This window comes from Ictalurus punctatus, chromosome 5, assembly GCF_001660625.3.
Source record: "Ictalurus punctatus breed USDA103 chromosome 5, Coco_2.0, whole genome shotgun sequence".
Taxonomy (NCBI): Eukaryota; Metazoa; Chordata; class Actinopteri; order Siluriformes; family Ictaluridae; genus Ictalurus; species Ictalurus punctatus.
This window is the reverse complement of record NC_030420.2, coordinates 8,199,847-8,214,131: the sequence shown is the minus strand read 5'-3', so window position 1 is coordinate 8,214,131 and position 14,285 is coordinate 8,199,847. Positions and strand designations below refer to the sequence as shown.

The 14,285-nt window shown below is 38.0% G+C and overlaps 2 protein-coding genes across 3 annotated transcripts in view; both read left to right on the top strand.

The window, feature by feature from the left end:
- The window catches only part of LOC108265469 (cytosolic sulfotransferase 2), a 278,533-nt gene that overhangs the window by 132,505 nt on the left and 131,743 nt on the right, over nucleotides 1-14,285 (top strand). The gene's annotated exons all lie outside the window — the stretch shown is intronic.
- On the top strand, nucleotides 6,318-9,371 carry trh (thyrotropin-releasing hormone). Its single transcript, XM_017468004.3, has 3 exons — nucleotides 6,318-6,687; nucleotides 7,004-7,197; nucleotides 8,050-9,371. The coding sequence occupies exons 2-3, from the start codon at nucleotides 7,020-7,022 to the stop codon at nucleotides 8,613-8,615; spliced, it is 744 nt and encodes a 247-aa protein (XP_017323493.1). The 5' UTR covers nucleotides 6,318-6,687; nucleotides 7,004-7,019; the 3' UTR covers nucleotides 8,616-9,371.

Sequence of the window (14,285 nt, the reverse complement as noted above, 5' to 3'; positions counted from 1 at the left end):
CATTTTCCACAGTCAAACCACTTTTGAAAAGGCATCCCACTTGTTGTGGTATGAAATCACCTTATATTTACTATATGCTTTAATAGGTATACCTGCTTATTTATGCAATTATCAATCAGCCACTCATGTAGCAGCAGCCCAGTGCATCGAATCCTATAGATACAGGTCAAGCACTTCAGTTAATGTTCACATCAAACATCAGAATGGGGGAAAAAATGTCATCTCAGTGACTTTGGCATGATTGTTTGCTGGCTAGATGGGCTGGTTTGATATTTCAGAAACTGCTGAAAGTAAATGAAGAGTAACTTTAAAACTTCAAAAACTGTAAAAAAAAAAAAAAAAAAATAGAATTAGACTTCGAGGAAAAGCAGAATTGCATTTAATGAATGAAATACGATGTCAATTGCAAAACAAATCTAGCATAAATATAAGCAGAAGACAAAACAAGTTTAGAATAATATGATATGCAAGTTATAAGGCACAGATTCAAATAAACATGTAATAGTTACCCAGCATATTAAGAATATATTGAGTCTGATTAATTTGTGATCTCTGCAAACTTGCCTTGGTTTAAAAACATGGGTTCTGTCATTAATTGGCTGGCAGCCTATAAAGTATCCCTTAATTTAACAGATGCTAATATTCAAGAAGTGGGCCTGACATGCTTAAAATGAGATTTCCTTTGAGCACAGACAGTACCAGACATGTAAAGTTTTGAATGGGATGAAAAACACCACAAAAATTCTCCAATCTTATCAGTTAAGGATTCTTCCAGTGTTTTGCGTTCCTACCAATTTAATGCCACTCTTTCACTGACTTGTTTTCCTGTCAATGTTATTCTCTTCCTCTAATATCTGTGAGTGCAATTTCATGCCCTGTTTTGATGCTTCTCCTACCATTATAAATACTATTAATCCCATATTTTTTCTATATTCAGTGATATTACAGGCCAATCAATTGCCCCACTGCTAAGTCAAACTCATCAATTAAGTAACTCAAGAATTTCACCCAATACACCTTACAGTCATCATCCTGAAACATAGAAGTGTCAGTGTTGTGTTCTGCTTGGACATGAAGAACAAAACCCAGAGTCTGACCAGCTACTGACAATTTGGTTTCATGCTAAATTACATTATAAGTATAACCTATTGTAGCATTGCTGAGCTTCCATAGAACGAGTGCTAATTTTCTTACCTGTGAGCCCCCATGCTTGCCCGTTATTTTGATGGTTTATGATTGTGTTTTGTCTCTCAGTAAGGGTGAGGACTAACATGTGTTTCCTCCGAGATGCTGCATCACACGGCATCATAACACACTATCTGCCTACTTCCACGTACATGATCTCACAGACACTCATGATTGGCCAGTGTCGCTGTGATTGACAGGGGAGAAAGAGTATTCCACCCCTCCCACCCTGAAAGCACAGCCCGTTTTGCTCCCTTGGCTCCTGGCATCGTTGGGATTCAAACATCTGATCTCCTGATGATAGGACACTTGATGATGAAGACTATTCTGTTGCACCTCTCTGGAACTGTGTTTTGTTAGATTGTCTGACGTTAGAGTACAAATGTATTGCTTGTGTGTCCGATATTGGCATGCTATTTTGCATTTGCTGTGTTCACCATTTTGCAACAGCCTGGTGGGATTTGTCACAACTGCCATTTCCCCCCCTTACTGAGTCTGTACAGTGGCTAACTACCAAACCTGTGTTTATGAGTTTCACAATAAATATGTTTTCACAATGCTTCCTGATCAAGCTTCTTCTTTGCTGACACTAAAATATGTATATGTAAAGTTATATCACAATCTGCAGTGGCACTGCATTTGTTTGAGAGTTAGCATTAAGATTATCATACTTCGCGCAGTTGAATGAACAAGTCTCATTTTAGCCTGCAAATTACAAATAGGAGTAAAATATTTGGTGCATTGGAAGAAGTCCAGGCTCTAGCCTTTTGGGAGTCCTGCCCATCAGAATGACTCATTTACCCTCAACTCCCTCCTCAGCTCAGGCTGAGATGAAGGCAGAATGAAGGACTGCACCTGTCTGTGGAATTGCCACTGCATAAACAAATTGAATCTAGTTTTGCGTGATCTTTTCATGAACCTGATTAATAAGACCTACTCTAACTTCTGCATGCGCTTGATACAAATCCCTCCCGCACATGTGCAAATGTGCAAACTCTGAATAAATATTGCTGAGATGTATTAGAGTTTCTCATTACTCCTTGATTATTTGAAATATTTCATTATACAGTAATACTGATTACACAACACAAATGCTTGCATGCAATACAATTGAGTGCAAATGTGTGCACCCCCTAGTGATCTCTGTGTGGAAAAAAAAGAAGACATACACTCACTGAGCACTTTATTAGGAACACCTGTACGCCTACACAATCATGCAATTATCTAATCAGCCAATCATGTGGCTGCAATGCAATGCAAATCATGCACATACGGGCCAGCAGCTTCAGGTAATGTTCACATCAACCATCAGAATGGGGAAAAATGTGAGCTCAGTGATTTTGACCGTGGCATGATTGCTGCTGCCAGACGGGCTGATTTGAGTATTTCTATAACTGCTGGGATTTTCACATTCAACAATCTCTAGAGTATACTCAGAATGGTGCAAAAACAGATAAAACATGCAGCGAGCAGCAGTTCTATGGACGTAAACGCCTTGTTGATGAGAGAGGTCAATGGTGAATGGCCAATCTGGTTACAGAAAGGTTACAGTAACTCTTTACCACTTTATACATTTGTGATGAAAAAAAAAAGAATCTCAGAATTCACAACACATTGAAACTTGAGGACGGATGCGTTACAACAGCAGAAGACCAAATCTGGTTCCACTTCTGTCAGCCAAGAACAGAATGCTGAGGCTGCAGTGGGCACAGGCTCACCAAAATTGGACAGTTGAAGACTGGAAAAAGATAGCCTGGGCTAATGAATTTCGATTTCTGTTAAGGCACACAGATCAATTCAATTCAATTCAGTTCAGCTTTATTTGTATAGCGCTTTTAACAATGGACATTGTCCCAAAGCTGCTTTACAGAAATATATAAATTCAGTATATAGATTTTAAATAGATGAATTTATCCCGTAGAGATGGTAGGGTCAGAATTTAGCCCCAACAGCATGAATCCATGGATACAGCCTGCCTTGTGTCAAGGCTGGTGGAGGTGGTGTAATGGTGTGGGGACTGTTTCATTGGCACACTTTGGGCTGTTAATACAAAACAATCATTGCTTGAATGCCACAGTCTATTTGAGAATTGTTGCTGACCATGTGCATCCCTTCATGGCCACAATTTTTCCATCTTCTAATGCCTAATTCCAGCATAATACCGCACCATGTCACAAGGAAAAGTCTTCTCAAACTGGTTTCATTAGCATGGCAATGAGTTCAGCGTTCTTCAGTGGTCTTCCCAGTCACCGGGTCCGAATCCAATAGAACACCTTTGGGATGTGGTAGAACAGGAGAGTCGCAGTATGAAAGTGCACCTGAAACATCTGCAGGAATCGTGTGATGCCATCATGTCAACATGGACCAGAATCTCAAAGGAATGTTTCCAACATCTTGTGGAATCCATACCACAAAGAATTGAGGCTATTTTGAGAGCAAATGAAGCCCCTACCCAGTATTAGTATAGTGTTCCTAATAAAGTGCTCAGTGAGTGTATTTCTCTTTAATGATTTATCTACAAAAAAATAGAATTAAAAAATATAACGTGGGTATATCCTGCGACAAGAAACAATTCAAAAATATAAATCAAAAAATAATTCATCTCATTTTGTCCTATAGTATGCAAATTATTGTACTCAGCAATTTTAGCTACTCATCTAAGCAGCACCTTCAGCATCTGTAGCGCTTAATTATTTTAATAGTTTAATAGTTACATTCAGCAACATAGTACAGCAAAAGTGTTATGGGGGAAAATGATGTACATTGGCAGCACTGCAGAAGAGGTTTGATCAGTATCAACACTTTATACCTTGTTTGGGGGTGAGGAAATATGGAAACTATCTTAGGCTGTGAATTAATGTCTCGCAATTCAGTTTCAGGTTTAAAAAATATCTTTTATATTTTCATTCTCAAAGGTTATTTGAGGTTATTAGTTTGTTTATAGATGTTGGTGAGGACCACCCAATTGTTATTTAGGCCCTGATAACTAAAATCATTAAACAATTGGAGGGTGTACTTTCTTTTTCCCATGATTGTATACACGTTGTTTGTAGGAGTTATTCAATAAGAGGTTATTAGCATAGTTAAAGTAGCACATGAAAGTGCCTTAGTCTCAGTCTTTGATTATACACAATCACCACAAAACCAGAAGTATTATATTGCTCCAATACTGGAATGTATGTGTGGATTGTCAACATATGCTGGTGGAGTTTGTTGTGATGATGCTGGTGCCAGATCCTGACACATCCTTATTCTGCTGTGGCTCCTCACACACTCTTGCCTGTCTGATTCATCCTGATTCTCTACTTCTGGTTGCAGCTTTCTGCACTTGTGAGTCACCTCCTGTAGCTGTGGATGATCTCACATGGAAACCCTAATGCCAACCAAAATCTCTCCCTTGCTTTAATGGATAATCTCACTTACATATTGTAGATTTGTACCTTATAAGAACTGATGCTGTATTCATAAACATTATGATGTTCATACTGAACATACAACAGACTTACTATATTACTATCTGGTATCACCCAGAACAGAAGATGATGCATTCCTCTCAAGTTTTCTTCCTCGTGTCCTCTCAAGGAGTTTTCCCCCTGCAACTGTTACCTACGTCTTGCATATTAGGGATTTCTATAGTACGAAGCGCAATACAAATAAAATAGAGTTGATAAATTGATACTAACGGTAATGCTACGATAGCATTAGGACCGCAATTGCCATGAACAGTTTTGCACTCAAGTCTATATCAGTGAACAGTTGATAATTTCAACAAAATGGATTTTGTGTTAAAACTAGAATGAATTTCCTGGTTACACAACTGCACTTTAGACCATATAGTACACAGATATAGAAGGGAATTCATTATAATCGCACTATCCGGTGTCACCCAGATGAGGATGGGTTTCTCTTTTGAGTCTGGTTCCTCTTAAGGTTTCTTCATCTTATGTCAGGGAGTTTTTCCTTGTCACTGTCACAGCTGGCTTGCTCATATTTACAGCAATCGTCCTGTTCAAAAGTTTACACCCCCCTGGCTCTTAATGTATCGTGTTGCCTTCTTGAGTATCAGTGAATGTTTGCACCTTTTGTAATAGTTGTGTATAAATTCCTCGGTTGTCCTCAGTGTGAAAAGATGGATCTCAGCATCATATAGCCGCTGTTGGAAAGAGGATGCTGGATAAAGTATATGCAGGCCCTGGAGGATTTTTCTGAAGAACAGTGGGCAGTTTAACTGCTCAGAACAAACAAGGGACTCATGAACAACTATCACAAAACATAAAAATTATCATCCAGGTAACGACACACGGTATTAAGAATCAAGCATATGTAAACTTTTGAACTGGTTCTTTTGTGTAAATTCAGTTATTATTGTGTCTTGTGGACTAGATGTAAACATCTGTTATGTGAAATGGCTGATTCGGGGCAGCGCTAAATAAAAAACAAAATGCCGTTTTATTGATCCCTCTTCTTTTTAATTATTATTATTAACATGTTACAGATTCTGCAAGTGGTATATAAATTGTGAGCACAACTGTAAATTCGTAAAATATAAAATTTACATGCTGAATTTATATATTTCTTTAAAGCTACTTTGTGATATTGTTCATAAATTGTAAAAGTTCTGTACGCATAAAATTGAACAGAACTGATGTGAATTGAATTTTTCAGTACAAGGAAACATATATATATATATATATATATATATATATATATATATATATATATATATATATATATATATATATATATATATATATATATATATACACACACACACACATATACACACATCTCTTTGTAAGGAGATACTGTGCTATTACCCAAGGAACTGCAATTCACTGAAATTTGAAGAATTCGTAGATGCTTAAAAAAAAAGTACTGTTTTCAGATAGTGTTGCAATATTTCAGACACAGCAAGTATTCAGTGGATTCTTGACATTTCTCATCAATAACATGACATAGTGTCATATTACAATACCTAGGCTACATATAACAAATTCTAGTCTGGATATCTCTAAGCATCCAGTCTGATCCTGCATGCGCCGTGAACATTTAGCTCAAATCTCTTCGTGAGATGTCGGTGTATAAACTCATAACTCTCTGATAAAGCATATCTCTCCAAGGCTTTCCATTTTATGAATGAGTCCCTTCGCATTAATCCGTTTTAGCACCTGGAAAGCACTGCGCCCTCCTCAGGTTAGAGTCAATACACACACGCGCGCACACGCACGCACGCACGCACACACACACACGCACAAATACGCACGCACGCGTCCTCAGTGATGAATCGGTGACATCAAAAAGAGACGAAACTTCCGCTCAACTGTAGACGGTGTGACGGGGGCGCGAGCGCTTATATAAACCAAACTTTACAGATGCTCATCGTTAATCCCGGCCTTGCAGGTCAGACGTGGAGCAGAGAAGATTAAAACAACTTTTTTTTGCACAAGGTCGCGATTGATAAACAGGTTTTTACGCATACGGTATCAGCTTCGTGCAAAACAGGTGAGGCAAAGAAAAGTTCCTGCATGAGAGCGCGTGCTGGTGTTGTGTGTTCTTTTATTTGTTAAGGTTTTGTTTTTTTTGTTTTTTTTTTTGTAAAGAAAAATTCGTTTTGCAGGACTGATCTTGGATTATATGACTTTTAATATTTTGAACTTTGTGTTGCATATATCAAAATGCGTGTTGAATTGAGAAGGGCGTCACTGTTTAATATAGAAAGGAGAAGTATAATATATACTACATATATTGTCTAAGAACATGTTATGCATCCTTGCTGTTTTGATGCACGTTATGACTTTTTCGATGCACTTTTTTTCAGGGAATCCGAACTTGCAATGAGGGCAGTGTGTCTCCTCGTCCTCGTCTCATTAGCGGTGTTCAGCATTCAGTGCCAAAATGTCCCGAGTGACTCTGGGGGAGAAAATCCGACTCTGGACGAGGTGTTACAGCGCGCCGAGGGCCAGCTCCTCCGCTCCTTCCTCCAAAACCAGCAGGACAACGAGAGCTCAAACGGTGTGCATTATAGATTTTGAATCCGTGTGGGTTGTTGTTTTTGTTGTTTTTGTTGTTTTAACCACAGAGTGTTAAAATGGGCGAGATGTGTAGCTCAAAAGCATCAGCATTACGCACAACCCATTACGCAAGCCACGTTCACTTTAATGTGATTCTTTTGAATTATGAGATCTTATTAAAGCATTTACTGTATATAGGATTAAATCGAAAGTTGGATTAGATTGAGGCTTGTTGCTTAACGCAATAACAAACAAAAAAAAAGTTGCTTAAATTCTTTTTAAACACTTTTTACGCATCCATCTTACATCTTGGTGAGCAGGTGAGGTATCCGGTTAAAAAGATTTCATCTAAAGAATATCTCCTCCACTTTCTGTTTAAAAAGAAAAGACAATCAACTATTTTGAACCTTTAATGGACAAATAAACCGTGGGAGGGAAAAAGCTTCTACACTCTCAGGAATAAAGGTACCAGACTGTCGCAGAGGTGGTACCCTCAGGGGGGCATGCGTTCTACTTTTAATATGTAACTTTTTTTCTTTTTCTTTTTCTTTTTTTTCTAATTAACGCTTTACAGCTGCATTAGTGGTCCAGTTATGCATCTTAAGTTGCTTTAAGGTATAATATGCATACTCACAAATTATGCACCGTGGACTGTACCACTAAAAAGCAAATTACAGTTTGGTACCTTTCGTTCTGAGAGTGTTTGCTTAGTTTCTGTTTTCTCTTGTAATCTCCTTGCATATGAGGTGGAAATGAGCTCTCTCCGGACATGAAACTTGCAGAAAAATACTGAAATGCACAACTTCTGCTGAAACCGTCTGACGATTTTTCCCTCCATGTACCCCGTCTCCAGACCTGTTTCCGGTACCGCCAGACTGGTTGGTAAAAAGGCAACACCCAGGCAAGCGGCAGCATCCTGGTAAGCGCGATGAGGACGATGATGATGATGAAGAGGAGGAATACGCGGAGCTTCAAAAGCGGCAGCATCCCGGTAAGCGCGAAGACGCGTCGGACTTGTTCGTCGCGCTCCAACGACGGCAACATCCGGGCAGGCGCTCGGAGCTGGAAGGTCAGACCTCGGTACAAAGCGACCTGCTGAGCGAGTTTTCCAAGAGGCAGCACCCGGGGAAGCGGTACGACGCGTACGACAAGCGCCAGCATCCCGGCAGACGCGATGCGGAGGAGGGCGCAGCCAGCTCGGTGGACTTGTGGGAACTGGACAAACGGCAGCATCCTGGGAAAAGGTCCTGGGACCCTTCGGAAGTGTCCAGCGGAAGCCCGTGTGACGTGCCGGGCTGCAGTAAAGCCAGTCTGCTGCTCCAGCTGCTCAATGAAGTGAAGCAAAGTCGCGCAAACGAGAAACGCCAGCACCCCGGCAAGCGGCTGAGCGCGCCGGAAGAGCTGGAGGAGATGCAATAGGCGACACGTGCACTGTGACGAGAAATGAAACAGTTTCAAGAAAGAATAGTTCATTCATTTCGACACATGGGTACATTTCCCTTCCATCTTTGCCCTTAAACGCGCCACATGAGATATATTCCAAAATACCAAATTTGGCATACAGCATCGTGATTATGTTTAACTCTAAAACTTTTAATTAGTTAAATGTCTGTTAATTGGGATCATTTACAGGTTAATTTACACCTTGATTAAACAGTAAAACGCAGTTACGCGGAGTAACGCTTTGCGTCCATATTACGCACAACTAGTACTGTATATTGCAGCTCCTTCTTCTCCTAGAATTCGTCGATCGCGCATCTGAGACTTCTCTGCACTAGTTTAGCCAAAGAGCCGACGGTGTTTACGTCCTCTTTCCAGCAAAATCGGCCACATTCAGCAACATGTAACATCTCTTATATACTAATGTAAACTACGGTAATATCTCATGTGGCCACGCACCGCTCAAACGGCACCAATTTCCGCTTCTCACTCACCAGTCCTTGTGTTAGTAATGTATACCTTATATAAAATTCGAGTGAATATTCCTTTGCAAGACGGAGTCGTCGAATTATTTTTCTACACTATATGCCTGCATGAGTTGGAGAGCTTGTCAATCTGTAAATTATTATTATTTTTTGTTCCATGGATATACAGCACACATGTAAATTGCAGTTATCGCTGTACAATAAAATGCTTTCGATGCGAGCGACTGGAAGCGCGCTGAGAGCCAAAAACGAGCAGTGTGTGTGTGTGTGTGTGTGTGTGTGTGTGTGTGTGTGTGTGTGTGGTCAGGTTTCTATTTCTTGGTGGGGATCAAATGTCCCCACAAGGAAAGGAATATCTGACCGTTTTGACCTTGTGGGGACATCAGGCTGGTCCCTACAGAGAAAACTACCTTTTAACAAAAAACAAACAAACAAACAAAAAACTGCAATGATTATTTAAAAAGCTAAAATAACCTAAATGTTTTAATTTGGTTGATGAGGTTAAGGTTGGGGTTAGATTTAAGTGTAGCATAGAATTAATAAGCCACAGCAATAATCAATGGAAGGTCCTTACAAGGATACTAAGAAAAACATTTATGTGTGTCTTAATATCGTAATATTGACTTATAGCTGTAATTCCTGATGAATTCCTGTCCTAACAGCCCAGAAGGCAAATGTTTGATGAAATGTTTGATGTTTTCATCTGGCCCCCATTTGGTTGCCTAGTGTTAATGGTGATAAATGCAACCAAACCAACTATGAACATATCTCAGACATGATATGGACCAATATTTGGCCAAAATATTTTTATGGTTGGTCTTATTTGGCCATTGTTGGCCCAGATTCCAATCTTTAACATGGTTTTAACAATTGGGACACTTTTGGCTCACTGTACACCATCCATTGCAATAACTACTTTTACTAACCCTCAAGTTCCTATAAGCTCAAACATATCTGGTCTGTCTGCAATCCAAAGAGGCAACAAGGAGAGCTTGTTCCTGTTATGATAATTAGTTCAAATCAATTCAAGTCAGTTGATAGATTTTCTGTTGCTTCCACATAATTACACCCAATCCCAGTAAATAGCCTGTTCAATCTTTTGTTTTTGATCAACGATCACTCATGAGTCGGCCATTATCCAGGAGTGGCATATGGTATTGAGGGGGGGTGATTTAGTGAGTAGATAGGCAGCCCAACCCAAGCAGGCCCTCAGAAACAAAAATCGCCCTCAATGAAATAAATGATCCAGTGTCGGAGGCACAGTGCATTAACCTATCAGGCACTAGAAATTTCTACTACATTCACATTACTGTAGTAAGTTAAATGCACTGTTAAGGAAAACATTAGTGTTTACACCCAAATCAGTGCCAGCAGATTTTTCAGTATCCCCAATGTTTCATCACAAGATCACTCAGATGCTTTTATTCCCTCGTATTTAGCATCACATTTCCACCCACTCCTTATAGCTCTTTATCTTTTCTGTTTTTCCATTCCTTTTAGTTTGGATTTAAGCAATTGAGGCTTTGAAATGAGCGAACAGTAGCCATACAGTGTGACTAATGTGAGATCTGTGCCAGCACGGCTGAAGTGTAGGTGGTAACTAGCTGAGCCTTTTTCTTTTCTTTTTTTTTTTTTTTACTTTTGTTCTTCCTAATAGACCAAAGATGTTTCATGTAGCCTAACGAGGGCTCCGTTTCACAAGAATCTAACCAGCATGGCTCACAAGTTTGCCTAATCATTCTACACATCTTTCAGGATTAATACAGATTCCAGCTCTTCCTGTGCTGCAGCTGTTTTAAAGGCACAGTGGGTTAACAAAGTTTTTTTGTGTTAAACAAGAATCAAATGCAGCAGCAATTTTCAAACATATTATTCAAATCTAGCATAATAGTTAAGAAATGTGACTTTAGTTTGGGTGTGGACCAATTTTGTGCTTTATTAGTAGAGGAAAGTGCTACAGTTTATTATTATTATTATTATTACTAAGCTCAATTTTTTAACAGTGAAAACTTTATTTTTAGCATTTGAAAACACACTTATCTAAGGTAACAGAAAATAACTAAAATATAAAGAAAGTCACTTTAAGTCATTCTCAGAACATTTCTCTACAAGCAGTTGGCTTATTTCATTCTTTAAAGACAGTCACACAAAATAAGAGTTAAGAATAAGAAACAACAATATGTCCAGCGGGGGAGCAGTTTAATAAACTCACTTCCAAAAAGGTTCCAATTAGACCCAAAAAGTGTTTTTTAGCCTGATGCCGTAGGAGAACCCTTTTGACTTGCACAAAGAACCTTTTACTCTCACGTTCTTCAGAGAACCATGTATTTACTGGTGCTTTAAAGAACCCACAAATGGTTCTTCATAGCAGTACCACATGGAACCATGTTATCATAAGTTATCTAAAAACGCTTAGTTAGTGCTTTAAGGAACCAAAGAAAGGTTCTTAAAACTGATGCCAGGAGAACGTTTTCCAGTCCCACAAATAAGTTTATAGGGTTCATGTTAACCTGTTAAGGGATGATACCATGAAGAACCTATTCACTGCTCTGGAGAACTTATAATGAACCATAAGAACTTCTTTAATCTCCAAAGTACCATATAGCTCAACTCAAGAACCCTATACAATAAAAAATGGTTCTTGACAAGAAGAAGGTTCTTTGCAGAACCTATGATGCTGTAAAGAACCATTGAAGAACATTTATTTTTAAAAAGTGCATATTAAACATTCGACCCAATTTAATAGTTTTCTCTAAATTTGACCTGGTATGCTTCTTCTTTATGTTTTAAAAAGACACACCACACCTACAGTCTTAGAAAAACAGTATTTTTTTTTTCATGGGTTCTTTTAAATAATTAAGGCTTCATAGCTTCCTTAAAAGTTTCTGAAAGCTCTAATAAGGTTCTACAAAACAAACCGTGATCATGTTTGTTTTTGTCTGAGAACAAAGTTTAGGCAAAATTACTGTATGTCCTCTCTAACATGTCCGTTAAGGGATATAAAACATTTATGAGTGTTAAATCTTTTGCTCTTTTTTTTTTTTTACTAAGAGAGTAGTGGCAAGGGAGAAGATGTGTGAGGTTGAAAGAACAAGGCTCTGGAGGAGTGTGAAGGCAGTGGACTCACGACTGCTCATCAGTCTGGCACATTCTGATCTGCTCGTGCACAATGAGACAAAGTTATAGAACCCTTAGAAGTGTCTCTTGGGAAGCAGAATGAACTGACTCATTCAATGAAGTTTACTGAAGGAGCGCTATGGTATATTCTAAAATATAACCTATACACAAAATAGATAAAGTTTTTTTTTTTTTTAAGATACACACACTTGGAGAAACCGTTCATCATGCAAGCAGGACATAATATGTACCACAATTAGTTGGAGAGATTATATTAGCATTACTCACAGAATAAACAACGCTAGCTTTGAGTCAAAATCAGAGTCTTTTAATAATGATTTTGTTGCTGTGGCTTGTAAACCAAGAAGTAAAAGACTCACTGTTTTTCCATGGAGAAGTAAAGTGAGTACAAAAGGAAAGCAGGGATAGATTGTTATTCTACATATCTAGACTCTATCTACAAAGTTAGTGGAAAGGAGCAAAACTGGCTGGCATACGCTACACCCTCTCACCTGTCAATCACAGTGACACTTTCTTCTGAGTGTGTTGTGCTGGACGGTGGGTGGGAATTAGCAGGAGGGAAACGTCTCCGATTTCCTTCTATTAAAACATAGAAAAAGCTGAAAAATTTAACAACCAGTCAAAAACAATGGGCGTCTAAGAAAAGATGCTGGGATGAAAAAGAAACCAGATTCCGTGTAAACTTGTGCTTTGGGTCACCAGGTCTGAGATCTGATTATAATCAGATTTAGTAGCTTTATTCTTGAAATCCAAGCAGTAAATGAAATTTCTATAATGAATTCTTCTGGAAAGATGAGATGATGAAGGCATTAAAGAAAAGATAGTACTGTTAACTAAAGAACTGCTATCAGTAACTGCAGTTCTCTGCTTTGGGTTTGATGTTTGATGACCCTGTTTTATAAATTCAATTAGAATATCATTGTTACCCCATGTACTAACTTGTCTATTGTATGTTTGGGGGAAAATGTTCATCTCTGAGGTTAAAAATAAAATGATGTAGTAGAAGAAATGTAGACAAAGGCTTTACATAAATAATAATCAATATTTATTCATTAATATGATAATATGTGTTTAGTCAAATGCATAGCAGTCTTTTACCAGCTCGGATGCACTGTGTCCAGAAACAAACCCGGGCTGATTTTTAACATTTTAAGAGGAAAGTTTCATCCTAAACAACCAGACATGTTAGGTGGACATGTGTGTGAGAACATCACACCTTCTCTCTTGTGTCCAGACGAGTAAAAATATCATCAGTGTGTGCTTGTGTACGCGCATGCTCAATATCAACACACTGTGCGAATGCCCTCAGAACAATCCACAAGACTCTGAAGAAGTGATTTATGAAAGAGTGTTTCTGTTCTCCAGCTGCACGAAGCGACTTGCCTGCTGAGGCTACAGATTAAGCAATATAAATGATAATGTGAGTCACACCAGTGTTATAGCTGAGTGTCTGTCTGACATTGAAACCTCACACTAACATGCTTTATTGAGGATAATGTCAGAGTGCCACCAAAATGTACACTATGTCCCTTAATGTTTCCATGTTTCTTAAAAATGACTAAATAAATTAACTTTATTTACTAAAGAAACACACAGTATGGAAAGTCCTTTTGTATTATTATGTATTCCTATTATTATGTATTATTGTGTATTCCTATTATTATTGTAGAATGTGCTTTTGTATTATTATTATTATTATTATTATTATTATTATTATTATTGAATGTCATTTTGTATTTTGTATTATTAAAATATTACATTTATTTTCTTTACTTAGTGAGGTTTTTGTGTAAAAAAAAAAAAAGGTGTCACAGTAAGCTGATATATAAAAAATGGTATTTAGTTAAAGTATAGAACTGAGATGTTCATTGTTTTTAATATGATTCATTTACTGTTGAACACAATTATATATATATATATATATATATATATATATATATATATATATATATATATATATATATATATATATATATATATATATATATATAAAGACATTCTATTCTAGGAAAAAGATATTACGTAC